This window comes from Mus pahari, chromosome 10 (genome assembly GCF_900095145.1).
Source record: "Mus pahari chromosome 10, PAHARI_EIJ_v1.1, whole genome shotgun sequence".
NCBI lineage: Eukaryota > Metazoa > Chordata > Mammalia > Rodentia > Muridae > Mus > Mus pahari.
The window spans coordinates 96,086,358-96,105,698 of record NC_034599.1 but is presented as its reverse complement, the minus strand read 5'-3'; the positions used below and the strand labels follow the sequence as shown (position 1 = coordinate 96,105,698).

General features: G+C 44.4%; 1 protein-coding gene across 2 annotated transcripts in view; it reads right to left on the bottom strand.

Annotated features, from left to right (window-relative positions):
- The window catches only part of Ryk (receptor like tyrosine kinase), a 73,886-nt gene that overhangs the window by 25,906 nt on the left and 28,639 nt on the right, over window positions 1-19,341 (bottom strand). For both annotated transcript variants that reach the window (XM_021206154.2, XM_021206153.2), the window contains exons 3-7: window positions 14,754-14,853; window positions 12,831-12,965; window positions 10,362-10,415; window positions 6,646-6,790; window positions 755-855 (exon numbers count right to left, since the gene is read on the bottom strand). In XM_021206154.2, coding sequence (XP_021061813.1) covers window positions 755-855; window positions 6,646-6,790; window positions 10,362-10,415; window positions 12,831-12,965; window positions 14,754-14,853 — 535 coding nt within the window. The remainder of the gene's footprint in view (window positions 1-754; window positions 856-6,645; window positions 6,791-10,361; window positions 10,416-12,830; window positions 12,966-14,753; window positions 14,854-19,341) is intronic.

Here is a 19,341-nt window from a genome sequence, read left to right as displayed (position 1 = left end):
AAGGAAGGAAGGAAGGAAGGAAGGAAGGAAGGAAGGAAGGAAGGAAGGAAGGAAGGAAGGAAGGAAGGAAGGAAGGGAGGGAGGGAGGGAGAAAGGAAAGGAATTAAAATTCCAAACACCTCCACAAAAAAGTTGGGCTGTGGTGTGGCACACTTTTAATCCCAGCACTCAGGAGGCAGAGGCAGAGGCAGAAGGATCTCTGAGTTTGAGGCCAGCCTGGTCTACAGAGCAAGTTCTAGGACAGCCAGAGCTACACAGAGAAACCCTGTTTTGAGAAACCATAGAGAGACAGGCAGACCATATCAATGGTAACGAGATTTGAATTAGGATTAGAAGACAGCAGCACAGACTGGTGGATGGAAAGCTCCTGACAGTACAGCGGACATGCTGGAGACCCTGGCTTCTATCTCCAACATCAGGTGAGTAAAACCAATGCCAGTCTCTATGAACCCCATGAGAGTATTAGCTTATTCCACATAACTAACCCGAAAACCTTCAGTTTGGATTTGTTAAAATTGATTTATTAGCTCTTTTAATAAAATTAACTATGGAAATCTCCCCAAAGCAAAACTAGCTCTAGCAATTATTTTTACTTTAAATATCTCAACTTTTTTTACTCAGTGCTCTAAAAAACAAAAATCAAAGATCAAACCAACTTTTACACAAGTTAGACACTGGTACATTAATTCCACAAACACTCTAACCACAGACAGAGACAGAGAGCATACAGCTTTAGGATTAAATTGACTCTTACTGGTGATAGGAGTTGCATTGTTGGGTGTGTCAGCTCTCAGATACTGGGTCGTCTGGGTAGACGGCTGAGACAGCCCCTGGGAACTACTGCTGGCGCTGATGCTGCAAAGAGTTTGAAGACAGAAATACTTGATAAGTGAGCCTCAGTGAGAGATGTCTGTTCCATACATATAAGGTGCATGTGGCTTTATAAGTCGATCAAGACAACAATGCAATAAAGGCACACATCTCTATCAGCGTTCCAAACTGGATTCCTAAGGGACGTGATGATGGAGGGCATGCCATCAGAGCAAAATTATTCAGGGGTGCAGGTAGACGTGCTCAGAGAGCAATTCTGAACCTCACACTGGGTATGTCAGGAACTATGGCTCTGTTTTCTAGAAAAGACCCCATGTTGCTCAGTTGAACTGGCTTTCAGAAAAGAAGAAAAACAAGTTCATTTCAGCAATGGCCCAAATCAAATGGACTTCAGATGAAGTAGCCGCAGATTAAATCAGAGTGCCATGCTCAACGGGGGAAGCAGTATCCTCACAGGCTCACTGTTTAATCATACACGTTGTCCCTCTTCACCCCTCCCAGGCCACTTTTAGAATTCATGGTTCTCAGAAATCTCTAGAACTTGAAATATCACATTACCCCATACTTTCTAAGTAAGAGGAGCCCCTGAAGGTGGTGGGCTCAAATCTTGTCAATCATGTGTTGTAATTACTATAAATCAACAGTTCTCAAGCATATTCTTCCATCTTTTCAATGGGTAGAAACCTTGTCCCAGGTCGCCCTGGGGCACATTTCAATCTCTTTGGCCTATTCCTTTTAATTTTGTAGTCATGGAGAAGTTAAAGCAGAGAGATTCAGCACAAAGAGTAAAACCAGAGAGCCAGGCAGAACTCCTGTCACCACAGAGGCAGTGGAGCCCACCGGAGGCTCCAAGTTTATTACATATGAAGAACCTTGTGACTGACTGACATTTGCACTTTATCATTGTAGTTTCAAACCCCAGTGATTACAATGAAACTGGTGACCAACTGATATACAATCTGGATACTTACACATGGATTTGTATTTTGCCAATTTCAAGAGCCCAAACACACATGTTAAAAATGTACAGACATAAGGCATCTAAGTAGTGAGTTCTGGAGGCTTTTACCACTAACACACTTTAGAATGACCTACTGTCATGGCTGAAGTACTGAGATAGAGGTGACCTCCAATAAACATTCCAAGAGCATGTGTATACACGAGCCACTTTGCACAGCACAACCTCCCCGTGCCCTCAGCATGCCTTCCTTCCCTGGAGATGCTCACATTTCAGACTGCTACTTCTTCCTGGCAGCTTGCAGTCAGCTTTGTTTCCTAGCAACTTTGCTGAGGGGACTTTCAATTCATAGATTATAACAAAGATTTGTCAGGCCATTGTGTGGTCGGAGTTCTGGAAGTTATTAAATGGTGATTTATGTGAGCTTACATATGTAGTTGGTCATAAGCAAATGCAGAACATAAACCTGTAAATCATAGTTGCCCACATCACCAGCTGTGTGGCTTAGGCAAAGTATTCAGTCCTTCTGGAGCCTCAAACTCTGTGGGGATAGAAGCAAGCATAAAGCTACTCCCAACAGGACAGCTAAAAGGGTTACACGGAAGATGTGTAAGTACATCAATCACCAAGGATACTGCCTGGCCCTCAGACACGCATTTATAAACTACTACTATTTTATCATGAGGAATACTGCATATCATGTCTCCAACCTTAGAATGGTGACCTACAGGTACATGTTTTTGCAGAGTACTTGGTATGACTAAAAGTCCTATTTGCTATAAGTCCAGTCTTCAGTACAGAGGAGGGAAGGGCTGCATCAAAAAAGGGGAACAGATAAGGAACTCCTCCACAGAAGAGGACTGAGAAAACCCACCTCACAGGATGTGAGGCTCAAATTTATGATATATGTGAAAACTCAAATATTCCCTGCAAGCAACAATGTGTACGGGTGAGTAAACTTTGACAACTGAACAGTAGGTGGTGCTCTTGTGTCAGCTAAAACTGATTGAGAGCAGTCAAGCTTTGTGGCTAGTTAGGTCAGAGTTTCCTTTCCTTAACAGAAGTGAACAAGTGCAAGAACAGCAAGGCAACAGTGGAGGAAGAGGCTTTCTTTGGAGCTAAACGTACTATTATAAGAAAAGCAAGGACAGTCAGACAGCCCGACACCATCGCAGGAGGCAGGACACAGATTAAAATGTATATTTACCAACATTTAGCAGCGTATGACTAGTCTAAATAAATTTGATTTTCATAAGCAAGAAAGCACCTAGATTTAGGATAAGCTAAGAATTTAAACAAAGATCTTCAAGATAATAAATCTGTCTATTTTCAGTGAGTCATCTATTTATATATTCATTCAATAAATATTTATCAAGTGTCTCTGTGTGACAGGAGGTGCTCTGCTGCTGAGGATGCAGCACTGAACACCACAGAGCTTCCCACCCTCTTTCCAGTTGGGACTTCTTGCTGAACGTCTCATCTGGGCAAACCACAAGCTCCATGGGGACAGCTAAGTGCCTGCTCACTCCACCTCCCCAACACCTACACCGGTGCCCAACACAGGAAGCAAACTGGGACCCCTGTGAGAGCCCAAAGCACAGTGGGTTAGCTACTCAAGCCACACTCATGGACTGGGACGTGGGCCGGGCAGAATGCTTGCTGCCGACTCCAGCGGCTGATACATGATACAAAGGGAACGGTTGAGCGTAGTAACCGACTTTTCTGCTTCTGTTTATTCTTCATGCATGCCTTCAATCCCATCACTCAGAAGCCAGAGGCAGGAGGACCTCTGTGTTCAAGGCTAGCCTGGTCTACAGAGCAAATTACAAGACGGCCAGAGATACAGAGAAACACAGAGAAACCCTGTCAGAAGAAGATAAAAGATAGATAATAGAAGATAGAAGAAAAAGATAGAAGAAGAAGGAGGAGGAGGAGGAGGAGGAGGAGGAGGAAACTCTAAGACTCTGTATATTACTATGTGTGCCAGTTTGTTTACGACAGCAAGAGTAAAAACAAACACAGAAAAGAAAAAACAAAAAGCTCACAGCGCCTCCCTAACAGTGAGGGTAGTGAGGTGCTAGGAGGCAGTAAGTAGAAGAGAAAAAGAAAATACTACCAAATAACACATGCAAGCACCCCATACTCAAGGAATGGATTTTCCATTCCCGGAGGGGGAGACCACAGAGAGAGCAGCTACAGACTGATCTCTGCAGGAGATGCACTCAGCCCCTTCAGGGCAGACTCGCTTGCTGTAATGGACTACAGATCAATTTGCTGCATTGGGGGAGAGGGAAAGCCACATGCGTGAACGCCATGAATCCCTGTTGAGAGCACATCTCAGACAGCTACACTCGAACTTCATATGTAACAGAACACTGGCTCTTCCCAAGAGTCCCCCAGGGAACAGGGCTCGTCAGGCAATAAGCATCTGATGTAACTACAATACAGAAATGACAGAATGTAGCCCTCCTACTTTGCACTGGCATAAGGCTACAATCCCACAAGTCTGTCTTTATGTCTGTCTCTGAGACTTAACTACACAACCAGCAGGAGATGTAGTGTAGAGAGGAGCAGCAGGTGTCTCCAGTGCTATCAGAGCACGGCATAGGAACCTGGTCACTACTATTAGCTTGCCTGGTGTGTTGTAAGCAAGCCAGGAATAATGGGAACGCCAGATTATCCACTGCATCATTCTGGGGATGAAGTCGTCATGGCGGCACTTACTGCATGTAGCTACGGCTGAGATATGCTACCTACTCCTCTAGCATCATTTCTTCACAGCCCGCAATCTCTGCTTTACATGTGAGAAGGCTGAGAGGCTGGTAAATAGACCAGCTGGACATCAGATACAGATGGCCTGGCCCCAGAGGCCGGCTCCTAACTACTAGGCTGTGCCCTGAAAACACGCAATCATATAATTGCTTTTATTCAGATAGTATCTAGAAACCTAGAGAGTTTGCTATTGAGTGCTGACTACTTAGCAGGAAGACACGTATGCTTCATGGAATCTACGAGTTACAGCACAATTCTGGCCTGTGTGAACTCATGGCCTTAACACACACACCAGCAGTCAAGGAAAACTCAACTTGATGAGTATCAGACCTGCGAGCTGAGTATAACAGTATGTGCCTGTTAGGGGGTGGAGCAGGAGAATCAAAAGTTCAAGACCAGCCTGGGCTGCATGAGACCCTGCCTCAAAAACCAAAAAGCACAAAGTATGACTTCTGACTATCCTGCTCTTCAGTGCCTCTCGTCATTTATATCATCTGTCGAAATCGTTTACAAGATACCTAGTGCCACTTTTCTCCCCTCAACTGCTTCCAAATGCCAGTTCTTCCTCTGTAAAATCAATGAACTCCACTATCCCAGTGTACACCAAACACTCTGAAACACAGCATCCACTATCCTAGTTAGCTGGCTGCCAACTTGACACAGCCTAGAGTCTCATGAAGGAGTCTCAGTTGAGGAATTGCCCAGATCAGATGGACCCGTGGCTATGTAACCCAGGAGATGTTCTGGTTAATGACTAGTGTGAGAGGGTCCAGCCAACCGTGAGCTTCACCCCTAGGCAGGTGGGCCTTCGGTGCATAAGGAAGCAAGGCAGTGGTAGCCATGCCCTGTGGTTCCTGCCTTCCAGTTCCTACCTTGACATCCCCTAGTGATAGACTGTGACCTGACAGTGACCTGAGATGAACCCGTCCCTCCTCCACAATGATTCTGGCCAGTGTTTTATCTCGGCAACAGAAAGCAGGTTAGAGCACCTGTGTGCACTCCGCCATGTTCACTCCTCTCTTCTTTCGACTCAAGGAAGGGAAGGAGCACAGTGGAGACCAAGTCATGAGTACTGGGTCCAGAGTACTCAGAGAGTGCTGGATCCACCCAGCTCCCAGGTCTTTTATAAAGGGAATGCTGATATCATGGCTCTACTGTACAGTGCTGGGACTGAGTTTAGGGTGAGAAGGGTCTCTCCTCCCTGCCTGGAAAAAGCTTATATTTTACTTGTGGGAAAGACGGTGATGGATCTGGAGTACAAAGAATGGGTCTGGATCAGCAAGAAGTCCCATGGCCCCAGTATGAACAAAGCTCTGAAAGGGCAGAGTAAGGGATAAGGAATCACCTGGCAAGTTGCAACTACGGATCAAGACAGGTAGAAAGGGTTCAAAGTTCAAAGTCAAAAACAATGCTGAGAATGCCTTTAGTCGCTAAGGATTGTGGGTTATAAGCACGTATCTGCCATTCCATCTTTACCCTTCACATGTAGTCTGGCTATAATGTGTGTGACTCACCCAGGTTAAGCTGGGACCTTCTGCATTCCCACACTACATTATGTATACCACAGTCATCAATTCTACACTATAATTGTGGGTTAACATCAAAGAACCTTGATACCATGAAGAGTATCATTAATCTTTATAGTCCCAACACTCAGTGTAATTATCTACCCAGAGTGTCTCTACTCTGCTACACATTAGGATCATCCAAGAAACTTTAAAGTGCAGCAGATACTCAAGTGGGAAGTCAGGAGAGAAGGCAGGAGGGAGGAAGGGAGGGATGGGGAGGGGCTGGAGGAAGTGGAAGGAAGGAGCAGTTTCAAAATGGCAATCGGACCTGGAGGTGAATCAGGATAACGAACATGAAAAACATATCTGACCTTTATTTCTCCCCCAGGTTATAACTCCACAAATGTTGAAAGATGAAGATAAAAACATAAAGGTAGTAATAACTGAGGCATCTGAGCTCCTCTTTGGCTTGATCTCCATCACTCTTTCTCCTCCCCTGCACAGTGTGCATGGATATGGGAGGGAGGAGCACTCGTGCACATGCAAGTAACATGTTTCCCAAGACATGTACAGTACCTGTCATCCAGTTCAATCCTTTTCATGCTATGAAGGTGCAAAACGGCTAATATTATTGCTACAAGAAATATCACTGCGCAGCAAACCCCTACACTGATATAAAACACACGCGTGGAAGTAGTTGGAGCTGCATGGACAGGATCATCTGAAACAGAAATGAGAAGCACATCAGGTTTTTACAGAGCTGATGGAGTGCTCTGTGGCCTAACACGGGGAGTGCCCTGTTCCTCACAAGGCCTGCATTGCATCACACTCGTCCTTTTATAGAACCGGATACCCACAATGCGGTACTCACACAAATTTTGGTGGGTTTGTTATAGTTTTAAGAAAAGACTTTAAAATTTCCGGTTAATAAGAACCACAGTCAGCCCCTTACAAGTGGGCTATACAAAACCCCCCAATATACAAGACACAGCAGAGCTGCCCCATGGCATGTCCTTCAGTAAAGCAACGCTCTCTAGCATCGTTGCAGAATCAGAGATGGAATGTACTGCCCAGCAGAGTAGCCACTTGCTACCTTAACTATGTGGTCTGAAAAACAACCAGAATAACTTCACTGTATTCTACTTTATATCATGTTAATGTATTTACAGCCTCAAAACTATACACAGATAACAGTCTACCCTGCTGGGCAGACTGTACAGTTCTCTTGATCAATATAATTTTGCTTCTTTGATTTTTTAAAAGGGTTCTATTGATTAAATATGATTATACTCAGCTAACATTATTTTAAGAAACACCACAGGAATAGAAAAATTAACTGAATACTTAAGTAAGTACACTACACACACATACACACACACACACACACACACACACACACAGAGGCGGGCAGGGATGTGTGTGTATGGGAAACTCAGTAGGAACTACAGGGGGAGTGGATAAGATGAAAATACATTGTATAGAGATGTGAATTCTTTTTTTAAACAGTAAAAGGAGAAACAAGGTTTCTTCCCAGCTGGATACAGTGGCTCAAGCTTGGGAGCCTAACACTGGGAAGAAGGCTGAGCAGAAGGATCCTAAGTGACCAACAAGCAAACAAAGGTGGAGTAAAAAACCAAAAGGTAAATAAAAATGTAAAAGATTAATGTAAGTGGGACAGCTAGATGTGGGTCAGATGAAAACAAGATTCCTAGAAGTATCTGTTGTAACGTCTCAGGAGGGGTAGAAAAGCCCCAAGCCTGCATGGATGGACACTGCAGCCCAAGCAGTGGCCAGAGCAGACAGGTCCGCCGGGCAGGCCATCCACCCGCACTCTGCCCAGACACTCAGCTTCCAGCCGGTGTAGCTCTGCTCCTACTCTCTGACACTCACCTGTCAGAACACAGCTGCCCTTCCATTAGCTGCTGTCACTCTCCTTCAAAGGCGGTGACAAGCCCCTCCTCAGGGTGTTTCCCTGCTCATACAGCCTACCATACTGTCCCATCTCCCCTGGAACACTAAGTTCTTAAAGGATGGGGCTGTTTCTCAGTTCAATCCTCCACCTCAGTCACACCACTTAGTACACTGTAGATTCAATAAATGTTGGATAGGAGTGATAAAGTTGGAAGAGAAAGAACAAGGAAGAGAGAGACAGAGGCCAAGAGCATCCTACCTTGCTCTTAGTGAGAAATACCTTGTGAGCATTTAAAATTAAAAAGAAAAAGAAAAAGAAAAGAAAAAAAGAAAAAAGAAAAGAAAAAAAGTTTAAGGTCAGCCTGTTCTATAAAGTGAGTTCCAGGACTTCCAGGGCTACACAGAGAAAAACAAAAACAGAAACAATCAATCAATCAAACAAACAAAAGCTGACATGGTGCTCTGAGGTGCTAAAACAATAAATAAGAAGCACACAGGACACCCGTGAAGTGTTCTTACCAAAAGAAGTGGTCCTAAGTCTAATCATGTACAAAATTTAACTACCAGTTATAAGAAAGAGTTAAAAGCAGGCTAAATAATACAAGAAGGATGTTTACTTTGGCAAATTCTATGGGACAAAAAAGACAATTTGATCAACTAATAAAGAAGTGGTGTGGGGCTGGAGAGATGGCTCAGTGGTTAAAGCACTGACTGTTCTTCCAGAGGTCCTGAGTGCAATTCCCAGCAACCACACAGTGGTTCACAACCATCTGTAATAAGATCTGCTGACCTCTTCTGTGTGTCTGAAGACAACTACAATGTACTCACATAAATAAAAAAATTAAAAAAAAAAATAAGAAAAAGAAGAGGAGGAAGAGGAAGAAGAGGAGAAGGAGGAGGAGGTGGTGGTGGTGGTGGTGTGTGTCAAGGACAAAACACACTATGTATAGGCTCCATGTAGATCCTGATTTTGAAGAAGGAAACTATAGAAAGATGGTTTGACACAATTATGTAAATTTGAACACAGACTAGATAAAAGAGATGCTATATGTGATAAATCAACATGTGGGTGTGTTGGGTAATGAGGGGTTTTTTAAGTGACCTACAGTGACATACTTAGAGGCAAATGATGTGATGTTTAGACTGTGCTTTAAAATACTAATGCCCTATCCATCAAATTCGGAGTTAGCAATGCATAGAAGAATGAATACATGCAATAGTTACTGAGGACATAAATGTCTACCAGTGCATACTCTGAACTTCAGTATACTCGCAACTTTCTCCTGAAAATATTATCTATTTCTATAAAGATCATTTGGTGCTAATGCTAACATAAAGTGTTCATAAAAGAAAAAAGAAGCTTGTTAATAGTGTATAATATAATCAATACCAAGAGTAAACAAATAAATAAATCTAACTGACCTAACAAATTTTTTTTTCTCCATGTGTTTAAATAATCTATGCCTAGACTGGGAGTGTGGCTCAGTTAGTAGGTGTTTGCCTAGCATGTGTGAGGCCCTGAGTTCAATTCCCACCACTCCTGAGGTAGAGAAAGAGGAATCAGAAACTCAAGGTCACTCTCAACAACATACAGATTTCCAGACCAGCCTGAACCAGAGTGTTCATCTGTCTGTCTGTCTTTCCCCGTGTGTGTGTGTGTGTGTGTGTGTGTACTCTCGAGATACATGCAGGTGTTCATGTGTGCACACGTGTCTGCATAGACCACAGGCTGACACGCTGAATCTTCCTCTATCACGTCCTACCTTGCTTGTTGAGACAGAATCTCTCTCTGAACCTGGAGCGCACTAGCTGGCTAGGCTGACCCGTCAGGACGCTTTGGAGTTCTGCCTGCCTTTGCCCCTCTCCCACCTCCCCACCTTCCCATCCCCCACAGTGCAACATTACGGGAGTATATGCAGCACCTGCCTTTTACACAGGTGCTAGGAATCGGAACAAGTCTTCATGCTGCATAGCAAGCACTTTACCAACTAAGTCATCTCACTATATCAAAATAAAATATAGAATAAATGACATAAATTTTCATTTTCACCTAGATGAAATTAGTTAAGGGCTGGGTCTGGGCCACAAGTCAGATTCTTAAACACTCTGCTAATGGAGGTCTCACACATAACTCTTTAATATCCTTTCCTTTATTGGTCCTGCCTGAGAAAAACCACAATATAAATTCTTGCTTCTAAAAGGTATTTGTTAGCTTGCTATAAAGTATGTTTAAGTTTGAATTCTCAAACAGCTTCATTTGGTATACGGATCAATCTGCAAACCAGACAGCACACTAACACCCGCACTGGAACCGGGCGTCAGACCTCACGCAGTCATGCTCACACTCGCAGGGTGGAGAATGCTAACACAGAGACACTTACAAATAGTTCTGCTAGTGTTTTTGTCCAAGGCTGAAGTTTTTACTTCTTCAAGTTCTGGATTAAAAGAGAAATAAAAAGTACTTTAGAAGTCGTTTTCTGTAACAATCCTTACATACTAACATACCTTCTGAACCCTGAGCTAGTCACAGCTGTTTGCAGTAAGATCCTGAGAACTGCTGTCCCGTCATCAGTGCAGTCACTAGTCAGGGAACAGTCTCGGCCAGTCACTTACAGATTCCCAATGAGATGGGCTTCTGTGGTAAAGAGTGTAGGGAAACCCACAAACTTATACTGTCGTCACGGAGACTCAGCACAACCAGCTGAGGGGAAAGGCTCTGGAGTTTCAGAAACGTCCTGACCTGTAACTCTCACCGGTGAGATACAGAAGCTTCTCCCAGGGAGGAGCAGCTATCCCACACAGCTCGGGAGTGCTTACTAGCTCAGGAAGTGCCACAGGCTAGGAAACCAGAAAATACAACAGAATCACACGCTAAAGTAAGAGTCCTAAACAAAAACTACACAATCCAAGTGGACAAAATATGACCATCAAATTAAGATGGTGATATACATTAAATCTAAAATGGGACAGTTTCCACAAGTCAGGCATGGTGGTGCACACCTTAGTCTCAGCTACCCAGAGGCTGAGGCAGGAGAAACACAAGTTCAAGGCTTGACTAGGTTACATAGTGAGTTCAAAACCAGCTTGGGTAAGTTAGCAAAACCCTGTCTCAAAATAAAAATCCTAAAATATGAGTTTTGGATATAGCTCAATGGTAAAGCATTCTCCTAGCACACGTTAGGTCCAACCCTAGTATTATTCCTCCATCCATCTATCTTCTATTTTCTATCCATCCATCCTTCCATTCATCCATTCTCTATCCTTTCTTCCTTCCATTCATCCATCCATACATCCATACATACATACATCTTCTATCCTTCCTTCCATCCATCCCATCCATCCTCTATTCATCCATCTATACATACATCCTTCCATCTATCCATCTATCTTCTATCCATCATCCATTCTTCATCCACCCATCCTCTAACCTTCCTTCTATCCATTCATCCATCTATCCATCCATCTGTTCTATATTCATCCACCCATCCTGTATCCTTCCATCCATCTTCCACCCATCCCCACTGTGTAGTTATACAAACCTAGGAGACCTTCCACTCTCAAGGACCAGTGTCTCCATGCCAATCACAAAAAGATTAGGCTGGAGTAAACCCTCTTCAGTCTCCATAGGCTTTAAAAGATTAGGCTGGAGTAAAGCCTCTACAGTCCCCGTAGGCTTTAAACTTAACATTGAAGTAGGTATATAATCCACAAAACTAAAGCTAAGGGTGTTAATTTTTTTATTTTAAAAATGTCTCTTTTCAATGCAATATAGCTTCTTTATTGGCCTGTATCTTTGGCCTATATCTTGGCATCTGCCACTGTAACTCATTTGCTAATTTCAACTGGGAAACTGTAAGTAGTTTCACAAAGAAGTGGAGCGCACAGGCTTGCCTTTCAGCTGTGGCACTTTGTCTGACCTTCATCAGGCCACTCAGACTTTTTGAGAACATACCACCTTGAAGCTGGGTTTAGTGCGTTTAAAGTGCATAGGTCACGGGAAGCATCCACTGAGTTTACAGTTTGTTTTGTTTCTACCTTAAATAGTAAACAATTCTACCTATTTGTAAATCCTGGAAATGTTATCTCTAGGCTACATGGAGATTAGATAACCTTTAAGAATCTTAGAATTGGAGCTGGAGAGATGGCTGAGTGGTTAAGAGCACTGACTGCTCTTCCAGAGGTCCCGAGTTCAATTCTTAGCAAGCATATGGTGGCTCACAACCATCTGTAATGGGATCTGATGCCCTCTTCTGGTGTGTCTGAAGACAGCAACAGTGTACTCATATACATAAAATATTTAAGTCTTAAAACAAAATCTTAATATTTTAAAACTCAGCCTTGGTGTTCTAGAGCTCACTCCTATCTATGGTGACTTCCTGGGTAATGGATGACATAATTCAAACCCCAATTATTAAGTGCCCACTTGTGACTTTCTAATTCTGGACTAGGTTTCACTACCCTTTAAAACCTCTCTGAAACAGCATCATGTGCATCTCACAGACAAGAATCTCAGCCTTGCAGAGGTGCAATGTTTCCCCTGTCCGGACAACAGCAGAGATATGGTTCAACCCAGGCCTGTGTGACCCCCAACACAAAGGTCCTGCAGAGCCCAAGCCCACTGAGCAAATGCTCAGCTCTGTGTCACTCGCTCTGGAAACGCCCACAAAACTCCAATGGACCAATGGAGTGGAGAGCCAGAGGCTGGCTGGGACCCAGAGTTTCATCTACTACTGCACTTTTCTCATAACTATAATCAAGACTCGGTCATGACTAAATCTCTATCCAGATAACACAGTCTTCTATTGACCTCTGATCTACATGAAACACATTTTGTTAAATAAATTCCTTACTTTTGTAGCACATTTTCCTTCGTTTAAAATTTAAAACTGTAAAATTTTTTGAGGAATTCACTGTCAGGTTGAGCTGCATTAGAATCATAACTTCAGAGTCTACTTTGCCGGTACAAGAAAGCTCCACCCGAAACACTGTTTAAAAGAAACAAGAGAAAACACTTTAGTATCCTAAAAATCAGGATCAATGCCATACAACATTATCATTTACTTCTACTCAAATAAAATAAACAAGCACATCTAAATAAGCAGATCAGACGGGAGCTTTCAGAGACCCCTTCACCACCGCTCTGGACACCTGCATTTCCTTCACTGTAGATCCAGAGGAGAACTGAAGCAGAACACAGGACACAGATGAAGGGACAGTTCCTTCCAAGCCTTCCTTGTGACTTCTTTTCATACCAGTTTGTCATCCATGATCTGCTTCCCAACACACTGACTCTCCAGAATCACAAGGCAAAATCTGCTGCTCTTACCAGTCTCCCCAGCAACAGTAACAAAACTACACCAAAGAAGGAAAGACTATGCAGTACCAAATGCATCAATGTATCACTCCTAGCATGAATGTCAAGAAGGTAGTGCTGACAGCATCGTGTGGACTGCGGTCTGCAGGGCAGGCATGAGATACCCAGAATAAAGCATGTCATCATCGTATCCCAAGACAGGGAAAGCCTGTCCTGCTGTCTGGCTAAGAAAATGTGGGGGAACCAAAGCTGCACTGAACTGGATGCCGGGGAGTTCCTGATGGGTTTGGAGCCATGCCATAACAGATGGCCAAAAATACACGTCAACACACCACCAGTAACAACTATATCCATAGTGTGAGCAGACAGGTGCATGACATGTTTGGCATTCTCTCTGTGGAAAATGTATATGTTATATGTGTATTTAGTAACCACATTTAAAAATTGTATCAGGGCTGGAGAGATGGCTCAGTGGTTAAGAGCACTGACTGTCCTTCCAGAGGTCCTGAGTTCAATTCCCAACAACCACATGGTGGCTCACAACCATCTGTAATAGGATCCAATGCCCTCTTTCGGCATGTCTGAAGATAGTAACAGTGTACTCATATACATAAATAAATAAATCAATAAGTAAATAAATAAATCTTTAAAAAATAAAATAAAAATTGTATCATTCAAAGGAAGTACCCCTAGGAAATAAAGACATTGTTACTGGGGGAAATTATAATAAACCTATAAACAAAGCTAACACGTTCTTGGCTACGAATTAAAAACAACACTGCCGGGGCTGGTGAGATGGCTCAGTGGGTAAGAGCACCCGACTGCTCTTCCGAAGGTCCGGAGTTCAAATCCCAGCAACCATATGGTGGCTCATAACCATCCGTAACAAGATCTGACGCCCTCTTCTGGAGTGTCTGAAGGCAGCTACAGTGTACTTACATATAATAAATAAATAAATCTTAAAAAAAAAAAAACAACACTGCCCTTCTAAATAGGATTAGCTTCTAAAGATATATCTAGGAATGTTAATGATGAAGTAGTAGATTTTAGAATATTTTGTCTTTTAGTTTATGATTCCTTTCTTACAAATTTCAAAGATATTTCACCATCTATGAGTAGTGGATCAGAGATTTAGACATTTCTGAAACTCTTGCTGACCCCCCAAAATTAACTTGCCCCCCAGCTCTGTCTTAAAGCTTAGCTGAACTTGTGCCAATAATGGTGAATAAAACTGCCAGGAAAAGCCCTACAACATTCTTTAAAAATAAATAGACAATAAAGATGACAATAATAATTACACATCTACTTTCCCAGCCCCCAGGATCTTTGAGCCTGTCTGTGGGGCACTCTCTTGATTAACGGTTGATGTGGGAGGGCCCGGTACTCAGTGAACTATCCTTGTAGGGATAGGATGGAGACAGCTGAAAGCAGTACGCTAAGTCCGTCTTTCCTGGCTCACCTGATAAAGTGCGTGGGACCTCCCCTTGAGCAGAAATATTGACCTGGGGCATGCCCATAGCCACAAAGTTGTCTACTTGGAATCCCAGCTTATATTCAACCTGCAAAATGACGAAAGATAAAACATTATACCTGTGACAACAGAAAAAGACTTCATTAATCAGTTCATTAACTAAGCAGTATGAAAGCTACAGGTGGAATAAAAACCCACTCCAAAAAGATTCCAAGAGCAGGTCTTTAATCCTAGCAGTCAGCCGTGAGCGGTAGGTGGATCTCTGTGAGTTCGAGGTCAGTGGGGTTTATATAGTGAGATCAACCTGGGTTACAAAGTGAGACCCTGTCTCAAAAATAAATAAATAAAAATAATAAAACTGAAATCATACTAGGACTTTCATCCAGATAGAAATTCAACCTGAAGGCTACTGTCCATTTGGTACCTGGAACCGGACCACCCTTTCCCCTAAAATCAACTGTCTGCCACCCTGGAATGAAGCATTCAATCTCCCAGCTCATCGCAACACCATGGCTGCCACCAAGGGGTGCTAGAGAGCTATCACTAAAGTACCCTGGCCTTTCCAGCACTGAAACCTCAAGAGGATGCCCTGACTATGAGGTACAACACATTAAGTTACCTCTGCACAGGACCATAAAGCCAGGGAGGGTGCCTGAGACAGATCAGCATGGGGTCTAGAACCAGGAGGCCACCTGACCTGCACAAATGAGCAACTTTTCCAAGCTGACTGACACAACAGGCCTGTGACACCAAGGACCCTGAGGCCTCAGCAACCTCTCCAAGCTGCACTCCTTTATGGTCACCAGCCTCCTGCCAACCCCAGGGGTCTTGAGCTGTCAACACTGGTGAGATGGCTGCAGCACAGCCTCTCATACCCTCATCTCCCTCATGCTCTCCCTCAGTGTGGCTTTCCCCTCAGCCTCCTCTTCTGGCTCATGTCCACTTTCTAGACCTGAGCACTGGGTCTGCAAGCGGAGGGAGGTCAGTATCCCTGTCAGGCTCTAAGGCCCTCTCTAGAAGTCCTGAGTTTAATCAGCCCCTCTACTCTGAAGCTCACTTCTACTCAGTGTGTATTGGGTCACTCACATGTCACACTCAAGACTCTACACAGGTTTTGAAGGCTGGCTCATTCCATCTCCTCCCATCTTTCTGTTAACTCTGAAATTCAGTGTTCATTCTGACATACCACTCAACTTCTCCATTTCCAAAACAGATACAAAAAGACCGTCCGTTCCGTCCAAGACGCCAGCACTGCCTCTGACCACCCACCTCTGGTCCCTGCAAAAGCAGTTCTTTGTGCTCACTACTCTAAGTCGGACAACATTTATGAGGCATGTTTATGAGCCGAGGGCTGTGCTTGTAGAGGGGGAAAGCAGTGGTCAATTAAACTACTTCCTTCCCTCCCAGCACAGCCAGGATGCCAGGTTTCATGTTCCCACAGCCTGTGCCCCAGCAGGGACATCATTGACACCTTCAGCTGGCTCACTCCCTCTTCTTCACACCTGGATGGCAGTGCCTGCAACCCCATGGCCCTTGGCTCAGCTTGCGGAGGAGATGGTACACACGATGACCCCCCCTCCCCCGTGCTCAATGGCTGCTCCTCTTCAACTCACCCATGCTCCTCGCTGGTGCACCACACGCTACCTGCCCGGCTTCTTCACTTCCAGGAAAAACTCTTATTCCTTTCAGCATCGGGCTGACCTATCAAACATCAACCCTCTGCACTCCAGTCCCAAGGATAAACCTTTCAACTTGTCTCTCCCTCTCCTCTTCCAACTACCTACTAGGCATACCCATCTGGCAACCTCAGATGCTGAAGCTGTAGGGGTACCAGACAGAGTTGAGCTTACCTGATTGCCAAACTCCTCTCACAGATAAGGACAGGCACCTCACTGGGATGCTGTCTGTGGGTTCCTACATACATGGCGGAGCCTCCTCTCATAGGTAGGCAGGCACCCCACTGGGACACTGTGTGTTCCTAGCTAACAGACATCCTGGAGCCAGGATTTCTCACCTGGGAAGTGAGTTACTTGATGCCACATCCAGCTCCCCCCTCCAGTCCCTTGCCTCCTGCCAGGGAGTCAGAGACACCACTTCTATCACATGGGCTCGGATGCCTCTCTCCAGAGACCCTGACATGCCGTCAGTTTCTAGTGCTAAGGCCTGAGCTGTGCTTGAGGCCCCTGTCATCTTGCTGCCTCTGTCTGTCCATGGCATTAATGCTGTTCCAGAAGCTCCTTGTCCCCAGCAATGCCCCTCAGTGTCCCTCTTGAACATCTGCTATAACCCTTTCAGTCTCCTTTATGAAGTCTCAGTTCTAAGCAGAGGAACAGCTGTCCAGGGACCAAAGCTAGGGAAGCCAAGAGAGGGCTCTGACAGCAGAGCTGAGGGCAAGCGGCAAGAGTGGTGGCAGGGCCATCTCAGTCTAACCACTGGAGAGGGGGGAAGGGAGGAAAGGATGTTGCAAGTGGTGGCGGCAAAACAAGAAGCGGAGCACAGGCAGAGGTGGCAAAGAGGCTGAGGGAGGGCTGAGAAAATCAGCAGTGGTTTAGAGGAACCCACAGGAAGAAGCATGGAAGCCCGCCCTGTGCCTAAGACTTCCTTTTGCCGGATGCATGAACACGGGAAGCATCAGAAGGCAGCTCCCCCTCACACTGGTGTCCTGAGGACAGCTGTTTCTTTAAATGTAGTTTTTGGAGTCAGAGAAGAAAGTGCCAATCACTGGAATACAATTTTCTCTACTTTGGTGTACTGATCTATAAGGAATGCCATTTGTCAATCACCTTGGAAGAAACCAAGATCTATCTAGAAAGTACACCACAGCCTTACCCCCCTACCCTACCCCCCAAATACCAAATCTGTGCAGCAGTTGTTTATCAGAAAATAAATGAGCCAAAATACTTCAGAAAAGTAACTAGAGAAAATATAAATATTTGAATAAGCTAAAAAATAAACATGTTTGGTATTTTTCCTTACTTGGAACACATGGCTGTGTGAATAGGCAGATGATGAATAAAGACATCTCCTTCTGGAACACATCTAAAGTGAATGTGCTTGCCTACAGACAGCGGCCTTTTAATTTCTCTGAAATTGCCAGAACTGCCTTTCTCACAGCTACTTCACTCCACTGGGACACAGCAGGCTGTCCCCCAGAGGCAGCTGCTGGAGCTCTGACAAGCTCCCCGCAGAATCTCCTGGATGGAGACCAAGGGAGTGGGTGGTAGAGTCCTCTGCCACGTCCTACTGAGCCTCTGCCTTTCGGCTAGCTAGCATATCTACTGACACTTAACAGACACAGTTGCATGTTTTTTCTTGAACACTGGGGAATGTTCTGGAACATACAAGAAACTAATTATCTGTTAAGACCGCCTAGTCGTCTACTCTTGTGAGAGAATCAATACCAGAGTTCTCCTCCCATCTTAAAATATAATTAACACATTCTCAACCACTCAGCAAGGCACGCGTGACATAGATGTTAAGAAAAGATACACACAGCTCCAGCAGCTGAGGAAACTGAAATCTTTGGCAAGACCAGTCACGTAAACACTGGAGAACTCTACCAGCAAAAGCTCTGATGTGGGAACACTGATGTTAAAATGCCTGCAGTGTTCAAGTGATACACTGGGAAGTCTGGAGATCTCGGAAGCCAACAGTTCATCTTCTGGCAAGAGCTCAAACAGCCCAAACAGAGATTCTGACAGTGTTCGAAACTGAGAGAGACAGCCTTCCTTCTGAAGTCTGACTGTGTCTCGGAATCAAGTGAAAAGAGACCCCACCTTACTACTCCTGCCTTCTCGGGTGACTGCCATGTGAGCTCACCCCAGCACCTGTTTCTTCAGCCTCCAGACTCATTTAAGCAAGTCCTTCCCAACCCTGGGCTGCGGTTTCCTCTTGTAGGAAATGACCAGAGCACAACTAGGCAAGAAAATATGATACAGTTATTTGAAGGGGGGAACACACAAGCAATACCAAAGAACAAGGAACAGTGCCCCTTTACCAGGACACATGGCTCACAACTCCGTACTACACAAAAGCAGGAAGCACTTAGGTGTACATGTGCACACTGCACACTCATACACTACCTTTCTTTAGGAGACAAGAGTCAGACAACAATGCCTGATAAAGACAGAGTTCTAGATGGGCTTGCCCAGCCAGCTACCATGATGACGGAAAACTTCCTTTTCACTGTATAACGTTACAGGACTTCGGAATTTACACCATATCCATGTACTACCTACTCATATGATTAACTTTTTAAATAAACAAACTGCAATTAATCATCTGTACCAAAAATTACCAGATATTAGGACCTAAGAACTAGAGTTGGGGACTGTAATAGAAGAAGCCCAAATGTATAGTTAAATACATGCTGCTAGTAGTGGTGCACACCTTTAATCCCAGAACTTGGGAGGCAGAGGCAGGCAGATATCTGAGTCCAAGGCCAGCCAGGTCTACATATAGCCAGAGCTATAGAGTAAAACCCTGCCTCAAGAAGAGAAAGAGAAAAGGATGGGGGGGGGGAGGAAAGGGAGGAAGAAGAGAGGGAGAAGAAAGGGAAAGGAAGAAGAGAGGGAGG